This window comes from Rhopilema esculentum, unplaced genomic scaffold (assembly GCF_057945365.1).
Source record: "Rhopilema esculentum isolate cy_ngs unplaced genomic scaffold, ASM5794536v1 HiC_scaffold_36, whole genome shotgun sequence".
Taxonomy (NCBI): Eukaryota; Metazoa; Cnidaria; class Scyphozoa; order Rhizostomeae; family Rhizostomatidae; genus Rhopilema; species Rhopilema esculentum.
The window spans coordinates 2,797,949-2,814,833 of record NW_028300847.1 but is presented as its reverse complement, the minus strand read 5'-3'; the positions used below and the strand labels follow the sequence as shown (position 1 = coordinate 2,814,833).

Genomic DNA, 16,885 nt, shown 5'->3' with positions numbered 1-16,885 from the left:
AGTAATCCGTTAGCAAACTTGAAGTTCTTCATTGGCCATATCTCGCCCAATTTGCAACACGTCTAGTTGATTTAGCATATTGAGAGGGATTTTATACCGTTCTTTCTGATTATGTGGTTAAAATTAAGAAATTCTAAAAACATATTATTGATGACGTCACACTTCGTACTCTCCTTCATGTTGTGGTTGTTGTTGATGTTGAAGTTGTTTGCAAGGAAGTATAATGGACTACAAAGGTACACTGGAGAATCTATTGATATTATCCCCACGACATGGAAAGACGTTCAAATATGAACATCCTACACCAGGAAAAAAAGATAACGTGGAGGCAAGTGTCCAATTAAGCCCTCAAATGGGTGCAATGGACAATGGCGGGCCTACTTCTTGGATTAGAATGAATACAAACTTGAAACCTTTTTATGGTAAGAAAGAGCCTACACCAAAACCTTTTGAAGTAATCGTCAAACTTGCCTTCACCTGGATGTATTTGAAAAAAATACGATTCAAGTACCTCACCTCGATGAAAAATCGTCTTTCTAGTACTAAGAAGGATAAAACTAAAATAGCATAGTTATACCACCAACATAAAGTGTGCTCATCATGAAAAATGCCAAATAGAGCAGAGCAAGAGATGTGCCAAATTTATGTGATCGCTTTGTTTTAATCTCAGGTTCACAAAAGGGACGCTTTTCTTATAATAGGGAAAGATTTTTCCTGGCAGCAAGAGGCACATTTTCCTTGATAAAATAGGAATAATATTTCTGATGATTATGGAACACTTTTTAAATTCTTGGAGAGTTGAGGGTGCATTTGTAGATGTTTTTAAACACCCAGTGTATTAAATCCCCAAGGAATGGCATTAGAAGTAACAGCATAAATCCTTAGAATTTGTTGCCTTTCCATTTTTGCATACCTGTTAACCTAGGCCCCAAGATCTGTTAAATTGAGTTATCACTATATGCATAACTGTAGTTAAATTCTTTCATTTGGGGTCTCTATGACATAGGTTTTACATGAAATACACCCTGGCATTACTAGCATATAATATTTTTTAACTTTTCAAGCCCTTGATACTGAATCTTAGCAATTGTTGTAAATTTCAAGGTATTGTCCCACCAGTTGTTCCAAGCAAAATTTTTCATTAGTAAGAAATTTGATCAAAACACGCATTGCTGCTTTGCAAACTTTAGGAGACATTGTTGTGCATCACATAGGTTTCAAATAAATTTGAATATTGCCCCACCCAAATAGAAATTCACATGCCACTTTGATACTGTATATTGTGAAATAGCTCTTTGGGTTTATGATACTTTGGGCAGCCAGAAGAAGGTTGTTCCATTTATGCATTCATACTGCTTTGCTTTACCTAAGGTCTCTGCATACAGTTATAATGCCAATTTAAGATCAGTACATTCAAGCCATTGAACAAGAAACTGCTAATCTTATCCCAAGACTATTACAGATCATAAGAAAAAGGGCTTTAAATTTTTGGCTCTAAAAATATGAAATGACATCTGTTAGTATACAAGAGGCCTCATATATGTTAACTTTAAAACACAAAGGAGACTGAACATTTAGGGGTGTGTGCAGTATTGGTTCTACCTAAATATTGTTGCTTCAAAGAGATAAAGTTGCTAATATGATCATCGCTATATACTTATTGCTAATCACGCTGTTCACTATTGTTCTGTTATATTATTCCTATTGCGTAGTTACGGTTTTGTGATCCTCACGCTTGCAAAGCAATACATCTACTTTTAGAATTTGACTTGTTCTCGATTACTTCTCCATGTTATGTTCAGATACAAGTTGTGTTTTCTTTACACTGTTATCTTAATAGGTTATGAGCCCAGATTAGCCCCAGAATAACGTTTGTAGGTTCGTTGAAATTTTTTTAATAACAGAATGGCTTTTATGGATGACTCTGCTGGAAATGTTCTGAAATTCAATAGCGGGAATTACAGATCATGGGCTTTCAATATGAAACTGTATGTGGAAAGAAATGATTTATTCAGACATGCAGGTGGTACCCCTGTTGTTCCTGTTGCTAAAGCTGAGACAGCTGAAATTATAAGTTTTTGTTTAAAAACAAAAAAGGCCTGGACAAATATTTGTCTTAATGTTGAGCCCTCTCAACAAATTCATGATACAAACATAGCAAAAGATGCAAAGGAAGCCCTGAAGAATCAATTTGCACGTGAATCAATCTTACAAAAGATGAGATTACAACAGAAGTATTATTCTCGAAACTTCAACAAAATGGAAATATGTTAGAACATATAAATTACTTGAAATCCTTGCATGATCAGTTATGGGAAATGAGCAATGAAGTAAATAACCAGGAATTGGCCATGACTTTGTTGGCAAGTCTACCTGATGATTATATGCCGCTAATTACAGCATCAGATGCCATTAGCAAAACCATTTACCTTTTGAAAAGGTGAAAGGAATGTTGTTAAATGACTATGAGTGAAAGTCAGGTAATTTGGTACTGAAAAACTCAGGGGATGCCATATCAGCAAGACAAGCCTTTAACAGCAGGCGGGGAAGAGGAAATAGAGGACTCACTTCCGGATTCCAGCAGAATAAATCAGAGAGATCATTTCCCGTTCAACCATTCACTGGAACTTGTCACTATTGCAAAGAGAAAGGACATTTTGCAAGAGATTGCCCAAAAAAGAAGGCAAAGTATTCACATTTTCCTGGAAATTATTCAAGGAATGCTGATTCTGCACACATAAGTGAGGAAAAAGGCAATAGTGAAACTATTGGTGGCTCAAAGTGTCTTGTGACATTTACCAATGACTTCACATGCAGGCTTTCGTGGGAAAAATATATTAGGCGGGCTAACGACTGCACCCCCGAAAACATCCAGGCGTGTGATGGTGTGTGAGATTTTTTCGCAAACAAGCATAGCATGTTTGCCAATGCATGTTTTGTCGCTGGCAATAATGATTCCACCAAGAAATAGTGACAAATATACACCGGAAATAAGTAGATCAAAATAACGATGAAATTTTTTGGAAAAGTTTGTCATATTGAAGAAAATTATGATAAAGGGACTACAATTAGGTTAGTTATAACAAGAATTTGTTATATATACGGAACTCGTTATACCGAAGGAAGTTGTACAGGCAGAATTCAAGGGGCCAGACATTGTTTGTCATACCAGAAAATTAGTTATGCTTGTAACCAGGTCAGGTTTCATAATATTGGGATTCCACAGTAGATTAGTCCTATGGTTATTTCAAAAAAATTTATTTAATCCGCAATCCTGATAAGGTGTTAAGGTGTTCCTTGGTACTATTACTTTATGCCTTTTTGAAGTGGCATAAAGTAATAGTACCAAGGAAGGATAAATATATTAACTCATCTCAAAAACCCACAAAACCAATAATTATGAATTTTGCACCGATAATAAAATTGCGCAGTTTTGCAATCCTGGAAAGCAGCAGGCGTGCGCCAGGGCGTGGGCGTGTGATCGCACGCCTTTCCGACAAAAGCCTGACACGTTATGTATGCATTTATTATCTAAAGCAAAAATCTGAAGTTTTGAGTAAATTCAAAGAATTTGTCAATATCATGAATAATATCACTGGAGAATGAGTTAAAGTTTTACGAAGTGACAATGGTGGTGAATACTGCTCAAATGTTTTTCTGAATATCTAAAACAGCAAGGTATAAAGCATGAAACAACAGTTTCATACAATCCAGCTCAAAATGGACTTGCTGAACGCATGAACAACACTGTAGTTGAGTCTGCTAGAGCAATGATTGATCATGCAAAGAATTTTGCATTTTGGGCAGAAGCTTTAAATACAGCTGCTGTTTATTTGAAGAACCAAAGTTGCCCATATCACATCTGAATACAACAGTACCCATTGATTTTTTGTAATGCCATTGTTTACTTCACTTTTCAGAATCAGTTGTGGAGCGGACATTTACATTTGGGATAAAACCACCCACTCCCAATGATCTACTAAAAGCTGAACAATTAAAAGCTAGCCAGGCCGCAAAAACACTTACCCAGAAATTATTAAAAAAAGAGCAGAATGAAAGCAAAAAGAAAGATTTACTCCTTGAGGTATTCAGCTTCCTTTGAATAGTTTTACTTATTATGTGAAATGTTTGTAAGTACAAGAGTATGTTCTAAATGTAAGGAAAGATGTTGCATGATGGATTCATTCATTTTTCTTTGCAATAATGTCATTTAATGTTTTTTGAGAATAGCTGTGATGTTTTTATTAGGTTTTTGCCTAATAACCTTGGTGATGTATCACAAAATCTGAATAGGCCAGTGTATTCCCTGTAGCTGTGAATTGTATAAAATGTTTTTTTTGTTTCTGCTAATTGTCATTAGCCGGAACAATTTTAGTTCATCATGTCAGATCCACTTTGAATCCTTTTATACCATCTACAATTTTATATTGAATTGTCTGTTAACTGTTTTAAGCTTTATAATCAAAGTGCAATGATCCATCCAAGAACAATTCTGCTCTATGCCAGTTTTTCTAAATTATGCTCTGATTTGCAGAAATCCTATAGATTTTTCCCAAGTATTGACCCAATTTTAACAAGTTATGCTTTCTCTATATAGACTTATTGTTTTTCTAGGAAGAATGGTGCATTGCTAAATGGATGAAAGAATCTGTCATAAACGAAAGATGCCAGCAAAAGGACGTAAGATGTGAAGCAATTTTAACACCAGTGGGTAAGTTTAGTTTAGACTGTTAACACTAAGGCTTGGTCTCATGAAGGAGTAGTCTAAGAGACATCTTCTTGGACATATGCTAACAACAAGATTGATTAACTTAAATTTATGTGATCATCTTGACATTTCAGTGAAGTGCTGATGTGATGAAGCTAGCATTATTTCTGTGACGTTTTAGTAAAATTTTAGATGCAGTGCAAATCTTTTAAAAAATCTTGATTTTTATTTTCTCCAGGACAACAAATTTCTTGCAAACAAATTTGGAAGAAACTGTCCAGATCAATTAAAAATGATGAATTAGCAGACTGCAATGCTTGTTTCAAGGTGAGAACCAGTATACTTGTTACTTTTCAACATTTTTAAGATATTTACCATATATTTCACTTTGTTTAAGATTCATCCCCTTATCCATTGTCTCAGTATATGTAAAGCATGTATATTTTAGTAGAGAACAATATGAACCACGGAATACTAAAAAAATAGCTCTGAGGAGAAAAATTCCTTCAAACCTAAGGTGTGTTGTATTATATTCGAAATTATCTATTAGAAATAACATGTTTCAAAATCCATTAAATTCTTCTTCATCATCTGTTTCACCAAAAATTTCCTTATGTACAGTCTTTTCAGATAACATCAACAACTGTTGCTCATCAGTCCCTGGATAATTCAGTGGACATAGCAGATTTTCCTTCAACTTTGGGAATCTCATTAAACCATCAATAGCTTACTGCTTTCAATAGTTTGCTTCTTTAACTCAAATTTTCTGGCAGCTTCTCAGTTACCATGTGTGATAGCATATTTTACAACTTTTAGTTTAAGACCAAAAAAGGGACAATTGAGCGAGATCATTTTTCTGCTGTTCAATGAATACAATTGATTTCTCAAAAGACATTCAACCCATTTACACATAATTTTGTGAAAAGTTGCTTGTGGTTTGATGGTCTTCTATGTTTTTCTGATTCATTTTTGTTAAAAAAGTGTAGTTATTTGAATTGAGAGACTAGGTGCTGTAAATATACTAATATTCTGTTTATAAAATAGTGCTTTGCCTAAAAAAGGAAATCATGGGAAAGTCAGTGTTACCGTGTATTATAAGATGCAACCTCCCACAAAGCAGATTCAAAGTTTGAAAACTCTGCCTCTGATAGATGAATAAACTGAAACTTTGAAGTTTCAGTTTAGGAAATTCTTGCTTGTATGGTGATATTATTTGCATATCTATACCATTTTATAATCATTAAAGTATGACATCTGAAATACATTGTCATTATATAGATCTGTTCTTCATTTATCCTGTCTAAGATAGTTAACTTTCTTTCTAGAAGATACAAGGCAATGTTTTTCTTTTCTTTTTCAAAAGCAAAAAGGACTTGGTATGCCTTACTTTAAGTTCTTTCATGTTCATGTTTTAATATCTTTACACTAAAATAACAATAAAATTATATTGTTTTCTACTGTCTCTAATGCCTCTTGAAGTCTCTGCATTATAAAAAATTACCAACATGTTGGAATAATTTTGTTTATGAGCTTTGAATCCACAATTTTGCTTTGGAATTTTAAGAGTTTTAAGTGATGTCCAAGGTCAGCATAGTACTGACAGGTTTCAGATGATTTTTTGTTTGGTTGCTTTAATGACTATCGTAGACCTGATCTTTATTTCTCCTAAATATATTTGATAGACATTTACAATTCTTCATTAGGATCAAAGAAGGTAACAAGTATGCTGTTGCTGAGAAACAATCAATGATTCCTATATCAAACTAATTTTTATGTTAATTTATGAGACCCTTATCTAAGCAAGAGTTTAAACAGAAATATTATTCTTCATTGATCATATATCAACTTGATCTTTGAAAGTTAACTGGTTCCTTTTTATTTTATTTCCCTTGTAAGGTTAACAGATGGCTCGAACAAAATTTTAATGGGAAAGTGACAGTGCAAATGGTGCAGTGAGTTCAAAAGTTGACTATGTCAACCCACCCTAGACATTTCACTTTCTTGTGCATGAGGCATGGATAAAAAAGATTGAATCATTTCTTGTTGCTAAGGCAGCATTCATGAGATCAAAACCTCTAGGCCTTGCTGGTAAGAATAATCTGTATTTATTTTTTAAACAATTTTTTGCAATACGGATCTTGAAAAAGGCTCTGGAAAAAGCAAACATTTCACAGCATATTTCTGAAAGCTTTTTCGTCTGACGCTCCTCAGAGTATAATATTAGAAATAGCACTTAAAAATGTATTGTAAGTAATTATGTAACCCCCGTCTAGCCTCATTCTAGTCTAGTTAGCGAAAAACCTGGCGGTCAAGTTCTTGCTCGCAAACAACTTTAACTTTAAATATTAATATATAAAACATCGGAATGAGGGTCCGAAAGAATACAATGGAAAATATATACCCAGTTGTGGATCAAAATTGGCCAATCAGAAAAACGCAAGCACATAACAAGCATAGTTGTCCAAACAATGCTGCGTGCCTATAGAAAGATTGCCACTGGAGCCCAAGAGAGAAAACAAAATCCTTCTGTCTATGCAATGGTGGCTTTTCCTTTTTATGTAGATTGATTCCAAAACTGCTAGATGAAAAGATGACTGTGCACTGCCAATTATCTGAAAAATGCCTTCATTATAGAGTTTTGCACGATCTGGGTTGACTAAAAAGATGTTGTCCAAGAGTTACTAGTTTTTGCTGTGTTTTTAGACCTACAAGATCGAGGAGGCTGTTCTCTTTGAGGGTGCAGTTTTTTTTTTAAAGGAACATGCTGTTTTATCCTATCCCCTAATCTTTGGGTTGTGCGAACAGTTACAAACAAAGTTTTGGAAATGTTGGTTCTGAATGACTTTTGTTTGCTTATTCCCTTGTATCTTTTTTTAATTCATTGTGGTGTTGTTTCTGGTTAATTGAAAGCAGTAATACTATCTTAGATATATCTATCTTAAAAAACAGATATTCACAATTATGATTGATAGATTGATACACATTTCGGTTCAAATTGTATTTTTCTGTTAAACAGATTTTCTGTTGATAAACATAAGTATTATTTATTTTAGAGCTAGCTACACTTTGTGGTTGTCAACATACAAATCTTCAAGTATATTAACAAATTCCCATTACTCAGATTGGTTGTAAGCATTCTGTACACAAATTTTAATGCAGCAAACATTCTAGTGCTAACTTATGAGCTTTTGTCTTGATATAGCTGTATTGATTTTTGCATAGTGCATAGTTTTTGGGTGCCATTTTAGCTATGAGATTACCCGATGTTGTATACTAGCAAGTCAATTACTGTAGAAACCACTTTAAAGAAGTTGCAAATTAAGAAACTCAAGGCTGATATTTTGCCAATCAATATAAGAACAAGCATGTAAAAGTGTAAGGTATATTCAACACTGTTACAGAAAGCACATGTTTTTCTTTCAGGTTTTTATTTTATCACATTAGATGGTTTATATTTAATTGTTTATATTAATAATTTAATTAAATGAATTTTTTATATATGTAAATATGCAAGCAAAGTGCTTCCACTTTTTGAAGCTACATTAAAGGCAAAAATGTTTTTATGTTCGGACAAAAGATATATTTTGTCCCACATTTTTGTTCTTGATCTTGTTCTAGCAGCTCGCTATTTTTTTCTACATTTAGAACACTTTTGCAGTTTTGTCATTTGCAATACAAGATTTTGTTGAAACGTGAATTTGATACCGGTAGGTATTTTCGTGAACAAGTATTTAACCCATTTCATTAAAGGTTATGTATGGAGGGGCTTTTTAGCAAAAAAAATACAAGAGTATAATCTTAAGATAGCATTTACAGTTCTGACTTCTTTAGCTGTGCATATATCCACTTCGACTTAACTGTGCATGAAATGTCACTTTTTCTTTGTCCATTGAATTAGAAATTAAATGCTACAAGCAACGAACAGCACAACTTGTTCATCTCAATCGGCGAATGCTGGTCGGTGCCATCGATAGACTGAACGTCAATATAAAGTTGGTGTTGTCAAGGTCCAGAACGTTACGGTTCAAGTACATTTTTCAGCGAGTGGTGAACGAATATTTTGATGAACTGGAACTCACAGAAAGGGACAACAACAACATTTTTAGAATTTTAGACTCTATCTAAACTCTATCTAGATTTTTTTTAGACAATAGTTTTTATATTCTCTCAGTTCATTCAAGTTGCTTTTCAAGTTCAATCGTTTCACAGTCAAATATAATAGATATTTAGCACACGCGAAATTCTCCTTATCGACACTTAAATCGTAAGTGTTGTGATCTACAGAGAAGAGCCAGCCATAAAGATGATAGTCAGTCCGATCTCAAAATAACAATTTTTCTGGACTAATTCTAATGAAAAATAATCAAATAATGAATAATGAATAATGATAAAGGTATAACGACCATAAAAAATATAGTCAAGAATGGAAGACGGTTATCTTGTACAATGTGACTGCAACTCGTTGTAGAAATAAAGCCATTCATCTTATAAATGAAAAAATATATCAAGTTCGAGTTTAGCAATAAAATGTTGTTGAATGAAAGTTAGTAACATTCAAATGAGTGCCTGAAGCCAATACGTCTTGCTATGACCGAAAATCAGGTCAAGAATCAAGAAATCCACGCAGTGAAGATGCCTGCTGTTAGCGTATCCCAAAACTGAAGATCTTCTAATGCTGTGGATATTTTAAATGTCAAATTACCAAGAAGAAATGATGTTTTCATTTTCAGAATTGAGCATGAGTTATATTTGAACACCAACTTGATATCCAAGATTGAATCCGCTTCTTGGAAAATGGTCATTTGGACTAATAATCATGAAGGGAAGGCTTGGATTTCCTGGGCAACACGTTAAATTATTCATTTTGTGAGTTAGCATGTCGTGAATTTAAGTAATGTGTGTCAGTGATCTGGACAATTAAGTCGGTAAAGATACTTCGCTTCCTAGACACACTGTGGATTGTGGTTGCTTGTTGTAGCGTAGTGGCAACCGAGCTTCTGCGCTCGTCAACAAAGCAAGCATCAATTTTTTACTCGTTTGTAACAACGGGTCTTATATGCTTTTCAATAATTTAATCACATGGGATTATCTTATCGCTCTTTCACTCGTTCTCCAGTTTGTATTTTCTTAGAGTGGATTATTTTTCCTTGTCACACAGTATGGCCTAAGATTTGATGTATAGCTTAATTTACAATACATCGAATGTTGATATTCTTGCTTCTGTTCAAGGAGATTAATAAAAGAGCGAATTTTCCAAAACAAACTATCACAGGAGATAAATGATTATCAGACTGTGATTTGCTGTTGATGATTTTGGGCCGAAGGCTTTTTGCTGCCATGGGATTTCTGTATGTTGCTGTGGAATGTTCACATTTATATAGTTGGGAAAAAGTTACCCGAAACCAGCAGCCGAGTTTGTGTCTAGCTGACACAATAAAAGTTTCTTCAGATTGCCGAAGACAGACCAGTTTCCTATTTCAAACACTTAAAGCGGATTAACACTTTATTTGTACGGAAGAAGGTTAAATAATTCTTCTTGAGTTAAAAAATTTTAACAATTTTTCCTTCTTCGTCACTTTCCGAATTCAAAAAATGTTTACAACAGCATATACTTCTCATATAACGAGTTAGCTTATACTACCGAGATGATTTATGTAAAGTTTACCAGTGAGAGGCTGATTCATGGAAGTGAGTGCAATTTAGTTCTTGTCTGCAGTTCTGTTTCCCAGCACATGGTACTTCTGCAGGAAGTGTACAAGTACAAAGTTGCCAGTTTGAGTCTATTCTCTTAATATCTGGTACTGTTTGTTTGTCATTAGTTGATAGTAGTTAATGAAATCTATATCAAACAAGATTTTTCGCTTTGTGGGAAACCCATACTCCCAAAAGGATATATCAATCGAAATGCAACTTCATTTGTGCAATGAGAGAGAAATCTTGTTCGTGTTTTGTTAAATGAGGTATTTGTCCATGATATCTCTAGCTTCCCAATTTTGTCTTCTGACGTCACCTCCCTCTCGCGCTCTCTCTTGCAGTCAGTCATATCGACTAGGACTCTACTATGATTTTGACTTCGGCTTGATGACAGATCTTCATACAGCTCTGTTATTTGCAGTTGACTGCTAGGATTTTACACCTATGTCTCTCCATTTTATACACATTCTCCATTTGAAGTTATTATAGCGGCATTGACATTCAGCATTTTTATGTATAGGACGAAATTAATTTTTCCAAACTTTACTTCTTTGGTTAATTACTATCGGTGTCAGCTGCCTCAATTTCAGTAAACCGAGTGGCATAAACACAAGCAGTCTTTACTCTTTGTTTCATTAAAGATTTGAGAACAAAGCTCATAACAAATCTGAGAAATGACGTATGTTTTGTTTCTTTTCATTACCAAACGAGTACAGAAAAACAGCCTACCTGCAGAGCATTTCAAGTCTTTAAATTATAAAGAGCCAGCTGACTTTTTTCTTAAATGGTTGAAAGAAAACAGCTGTCAAAAGAAAAAACTAAGCTTTCGTATCTCTAAAGCTTGCATTTTAAATTAAAGTTAGGAAAGGAGAAATCGCATGCATGTGTCTTGTTCCCTTTAGAATTTGACATGTTAACATTTATGTCTAGACTAGGAGAGTCTTTTAATAAACACTCTTCTCTAGTATTGTTTTTCAATTTATTCTACAAAGCCCTCTAGAGCGTTATCTTTCTTGACAGTATTTGATCAACCTGCCTTCTTTAACATAATAGGATCTTTCTTATTACTTTGCTGAAGTAGTTAGCTAATGTATCACTTCAACTCAATTCTTCTATGTCTCTCTTTAACATGCAGAGCTACAAAAAACATTTTAGAGCTTGTAATCTTATTTCCATTTGTGTTTTCTAAATATGCCAATATTTATAAAACCAACATAATACCAATATTTATAAAACAAATTCAAACGTACATTGCTTGGAACAATAGAACAAAATCTTCTGCAAATCATTGGTCAATTGACACGCCTTGAAATAATACAACCCCAAAATACAATCCCAAAAAACAGCGAGTAAATAATTTACATAAAAATAAGCTTTGCATTGCAAAGAAGGAAAGCAAAATCGTTTTGAAGATATTGATTCTTAATTGTGTATAACTATTTAAGATAAGATTGGAAAGTTGAACGTTCTTTCCTTAATATAAACCATATTATCCTATCTTCTTGCAGTTTAGTTGCTAAAACCTTGACAGGGAGATCATGAATACATTGATCTCATAAACCATACAGTTAATTGACAAGACAGCACACAGTCTCCCTATTTCTTTCTCCTTGACTAAAGGACTATATAAGAAAAAGCTCTGGGCGAATAAATCACTGGGCGTCCAATTTTTTATTATGTTGAAAGGCCGTATTTTCTAAGAAAATTTGGTTATTTTTTCGATGCTTTGCTAAGAATATTTGAGCAACATTCCTAATAAGATAAAATGCTCGTACCCATTTTCGATCAAATGATTCTTCACTGGCTTGGAAGAAAATTTGTTGTCTAGCTTGATAATAAGTACGGTATCAAACCACACTTTGACACATATTATCGTCCATGTTGGAGATGGTTTTTCTAAAACGGTATTTCTAGCTACAACAACCGGTTTTCATTACAACCAGTTTTAACATTTTCACAGTACACAATAATTTCTGGCTTATCGCTTCTTCAGAAATTCTTTTGAAATAAAAAATCCTTGTTTTCGCTTCTTTAAAATCATTTCGGCCTTCTGTGATCTGCTTGATTTGATGCTATGTCTTTCTGATGACTGTATGCGCAATGTGTGATGTTTTTTTCTAAGCACGTATGACCTTGTTTCTATTTTGTCTCAATAATGCGATGTTATATGTACCCGGTTTACGAAAGCCGAATTATGCGCCCAACATGAAAAATTCTCCACATGTTAACAACACAATTACCTCAAGATTATCAGTCTACTAATTATGTGGTTTTTTGCTTGTAAATTGTTCTGAACAAAAATCAGCGGACTGTTATCAAGCAGGCTCTGACTTAGCATCTGTATTCCTTTCAAGTGCTCCATCACATGTTCGGAGAAGGGTTAAAAAAGAAACATCATCTGATTTGATTCACTTGACTTTAATTTCATACTATAAACTTTATTGCCTAAGATATAGTCGTGAGATAAAGCTACTTCATAACATTAAATCATAACGAGTATAGGTCTTAGTTAAAAAATGAAGAACGCTACCTATAACTCAGTTCATTTCAGTCTTTCTTCACTCCATGATAACACTACTATAGTTATTTAATCAATATTGTATATTACTACATTTTATGAAAGTAAAAAAAACCATTGTAGCTAAATAAAATCGCATTGTAAAGCATCTTTTATATAGTCTGTTTAAATTTTTTGTAATGGGCTCTTATAATTATTGACTTACATTGCTCAAAATGTCCTAAGCTCGAAAACAGATGTGGTTTATTTACTTGCCATGCTTATGCAGAAATCTTCCAACTTTGAGGGCAGTTTGCACTTTACCTTGCTTTTTGCCACCGTCTTTTTTGCGGTCTTCTGTCTCACCCTTTTCAAATCTTCGTTTTGCCTCAGCCTCTCTCTTCTTCGGATCCGTGTGGGTTTCATATGAATCAATAGCTCTTGATCCAAACTCCAGCATAGACTGCTTTTTTCGCTCTCTTTCTTCATCCTCTCGTGACTTCGAACGACCTCGTTTTGCCTTGTCGTCATTGCCTAAAATGTTCATGTCAAATCAACACAACTTTAGCAAATCATGATAGTCAAGTTAATTTCCTGATTCAACAATTCGTTTTTCAAACAGGCTTCTCCGAAAGCTTAGAAAAAACCTTATGAAAACAAAATTTGGATCTTGGCTAAACTAATCTATTTGTTCAGACAAGGCACCGAAGAGCAGGGGCGCTAGAGGGCTATAGCCACACACTTGCAATAACGACCAGGTAACAACCAACTAGAAAAATGGACGATCAGCCAAGCCTCTTATTGTTAAGTTTAAGCCCTCCATCCATTTTTCTAAACGCTCTGCGATGCCAGGCTAAAACTCTATCCTCATCAAATGGTTGTACATGTTATAACAGATAGCCTAGCGCCAGCCAGAGAATTTTGAATGTGAAAAACCCTATCTTTTAACATATCTAGAATTTTTATCGTAGATTAAAAGATTATTTTCTAGGAAATTGTTTGGTCATGCTTGGCATGACCTGCATGACCTCTAGCTTCGCCACTGGCCGCTTGTAAACCAAAATCAACACGATTTGCCATAAATTTTCAGTCTCTCTTTCAATAAGCCTCGTCTCTGACAACTGATGCGTACCTCGTCAACTTTACCAATTAAAAGATACTGGACGTATCAGTCTTCAAAGGTTTAAGTATCATATCATATGATTGTAATAATGGAAAAAACCTATAGAGTGATGGATGTAAGGTTATCTCCAACATCTAAACATATTAAGTACAGCTGCAATATGGTTTTCATTATATTTTACGCAACAATTTGGAAATAAATTTGGACATTTTCTGTGTGCATTATGTATACGGCATTTTCAAGCTATTCCTATAAACATATGTTTATCTTAGAGATTTTTGTCTCTCTTTATTTAGCAATCATGTCTAGTTTATGGCATTGCATAGCAACGCTATACTCTAATTGTACAGGATAGTAACATTAAATTCTAACCAAATGTTATCAGTAGACGTTGCAAGCTGAATGACAAATCAATTTTGCGGTCGTTGCAATTTTTCTTTAACTTAACTCACTGAATGGCCGATCCTTGGCTTCCATTTATAAGAACAGAGCCTTAATTTGATCTCGCAACCGAAAAATCTATGAACAGTTTGTATTCTTTCTAGAGCTAATAATTTTTGCAATCTGCAGAATTTAAAATTCAAGTCAACTTTTATTGGCGAAAATTGGATTTCATTATAGTGAAATGAACTTTAGATCTTTCTTTTCACTTATTCTTGTTTATACGTTAACAAATCTATATTCAAACTATTCTTTTAATTCTAATTACAATTCTAATTTTGAATAACATGTGCTATGGAAAAATGTCCTTTAAGCTTTTGGAGGAAAAATCATTTTGATCAGTAACTATTGTAAGCAATTTTATTTAGATATATTTCCAAAACAAATTGTAATTAAGTTAAGGACCATCAAGGTCTATGTACCTTTGTTATTTATAAAAAAATTTGATACAATTTCGATAACTTGAACTTGAAGACCAAGAATCTATGTTGAGAAGCGATATGAAAACTTCTCGTTACAGAAAGATACAATCCTATATAAAAAACCACTATTTCAAATCAAGCTATTACCTACCACTGTATCTTAAAATTACAAAAAAGTAGATTTAGATTCAGCTGTATTTTGCAAAATTCTTGTTAAAATGAAATATTTTCTAAGCATCAACCAACAGTATTCTTAACTGTATTAAACTAAAACGCTTCAGTTTTGAAATTATGAAATTATAGTTTTGACTTATTCATTGATAAAGTAAAGCTTAAAATTTGTGCAAATTTTTTAGACATCTCAAAAGAAGGTCTCTCTAGCGCATAGTAATGTTAGAAAGATTTTAACGCTCAAGACAAAGAGGTCTAACAATTTTTGAAATCTAGCGAAAGCAAAAAAGTAGCGAAATTTCGAAGCCTCCTTGTTTGCATACGTCAATCTCAATCTAAGACAAAAACTGCTTATAGAACTTACCTGAACTGACAACTCTTTTGAACAGAGCCTTTTTGTCAACTCTTGATCTCTCTTCCTGTTCTCGTTCCATTTGTCTTCTTCGCTCTTCATCGCTTCGTCCCGATTTGCCTCCAAAAAGCCGTGACTTTACTCCCCGCTTTTCTGCCATTGTGGATGATACGCACTTTCAGTAAATAAGGCCGCACGGAGCCGTAAATAGAGCAAAGTAAATATAAGTAATTCCTTTACGCGATGGGTGTCTTATTTATAGCAAATTTCTTTCCAAGCAAGACAAAAATTAAACGCAGAAAACGCAACAGATGGCACTCGCAATTGTTTATCTTTCTTTCGTTTAGCGTTTACCAAAATTATGATTGGCTGTTGCATTTGTATTCATACTTCAGGGGAGCATACACAGTAATTCTAAGCCTCAATAATAGGTTTCCTTGTACGATCCCTCTCCAACACAGTCCTGCCAATTAACCTGTTCATTAATCCTTCTTGCGTACAGAGACGTGTTGATTATTTTCTTAATGAATTCTCTTTCAAATGCAGTCTTGTTAATGTTTTTATTTCTCGGCTGTTTCAATTACACAGTTGTTCCTTGATTATAGCCAGGCTTCATCCAATTGACATTAACGTCTTCTGAACAAATGTCTTTATGAAACTATCTTCTGAATAAATATATCTCTTTCTTAGGAATCGTTTGAATGATGTTCTGCTTATACTGGATCCTAGAACCAACACTAGGATCCTTCAAAGACTGATTTCCTCCCTACTCTCCTGAGCTACTGATCCAACGCTGTATGTTGCAATAATCTCGGCACTGCTTTATTGGTTAGTGCAGCTAAACCACACCCACGTAATATCAAACTTGCAGATTTTGCAAATAACGCTGCTACTCTGTCTTCGCTTTTAGTATCCTCAAGGCGTAACTCTCTGCAGCAGGTTGAAAAATGCGATTAAGCCGTGAATATTTTCAACAGTAAACAAAACGAGTGAATTGAATTTATTGTTAGAAAAAACAGCTGCTGTCAAAAGCTGTATGATTATCGTACGGATCCGTCTGTTTTCTAACTTAATTACAAAACGCACTCGGATGAATTATGGTTATAAGCGCAAAATCTCGTTTTTTCAACTTTTTTTAGTCGTATGTTGCTATGATTAAATACACTACTTTTCTTGCCACAACATTGCTTCTTAATCTTCCATGGCCGATTTCGCAATCTTTTATGCTCCTGTCAATCATTTTTCACGTGGTCACTGTAAATTTCTGGATTGAATTGGATGTTTCAGTTATGCCAGGCATGGGCATAGAAGACATGGGGGCTGGGAAGCTGTAGCCCCCCCCCCCCTTATAAGGCAATATTTATCGCATATCAGGCTTCATTTGAGTAGTTCTATCTCTCTGAAGCAAAAATATTCCGGGAAGATCCAAACTAAGAACCCTAACACATCTGATCGTCTAAGAATATCAATATAGCAA

At 34.2% G+C, this 16,885-nt stretch overlaps 2 protein-coding genes across 6 annotated transcripts; one reads left to right on the top strand and one right to left on the bottom strand.

Annotated features, from left to right (window-relative positions):
* Positions 1-159: 159 nt before the first annotated feature.
* Positions 160-8,911, top strand: LOC148957257 (uncharacterized). Of its 5 annotated transcripts, XR_016145256.1 has the most exons (8): positions 160-422; positions 3,921-4,084; positions 4,615-4,711; positions 4,947-5,035; positions 6,034-6,084; positions 6,605-6,796; positions 8,354-8,415; positions 8,607-8,911. XR_016145256.1 is itself a non-coding variant. In XM_089115653.1 (6 exons), exons 1-6 carry the CDS (start codon positions 224-226, stop codon positions 6,662-6,664), a joined length of 660 nt encoding a protein of 219 aa, XP_088971779.1. In that variant the 5' UTR covers positions 160-223; the 3' UTR covers positions 6,665-8,911. The 5 variants fall into 5 exon arrangements, 1 of the variants encoding a protein (XP_088971779.1); XR_016145253.1 differs by lacking the exon at positions 8,354-8,415; XR_016145255.1 differs by having other exon boundaries at positions 8,354-8,911.
* Positions 8,912-12,804: 3,893 nt separating this feature from the next.
* LOC148957256 (uncharacterized) lies at positions 12,805-16,385 on the bottom strand. The gene is made up of 2 exons (XM_089115655.1): positions 15,421-16,385; positions 12,805-13,433 (listed from the first exon to the last, which is right to left on the bottom strand). Exons 1-2 carry the CDS (start codon positions 15,566-15,568, stop codon positions 13,168-13,170), a joined length of 414 nt encoding a protein of 137 aa, XP_088971781.1. The 5' UTR covers positions 15,569-16,385; the 3' UTR covers positions 12,805-13,167.
* Between the last annotated feature and the right edge of the window lie 500 nt (positions 16,386-16,885).

Coding starts and splice junctions, on each gene's coding strand:
- LOC148957257 (XM_089115653.1), top strand. CDS start 224: ATGGACTACAAAGGTACACTGGAGAATCTATTGATATTATCCCCACGA. Junction 4,712..4,946: donor AGCAATTTTAACACCAGTGG/GTAAGTTTAGTT, acceptor TATTTTCTCCAG/GACAACAAATTTCTTGCAAA. Junction 5,036..6,033: donor ACTGCAATGCTTGTTTCAAG/GTGAGAACCAGT, acceptor CTTTCTTTCTAG/AAGATACAAGGCAATGTTTT.
- LOC148957256 (XM_089115655.1), bottom strand. CDS start 15,568: ATGGCAGAAAAGCGGGGAGTAAAGTCACGGCTTTTTGGAGGCAAATCG. Junction 13,434..15,420: donor CAAAAGAGTTGTCAGTTCAG/GTAAGTTCTATA, acceptor TGAACATTTTAG/GCAATGACGACAAGGCAAAA.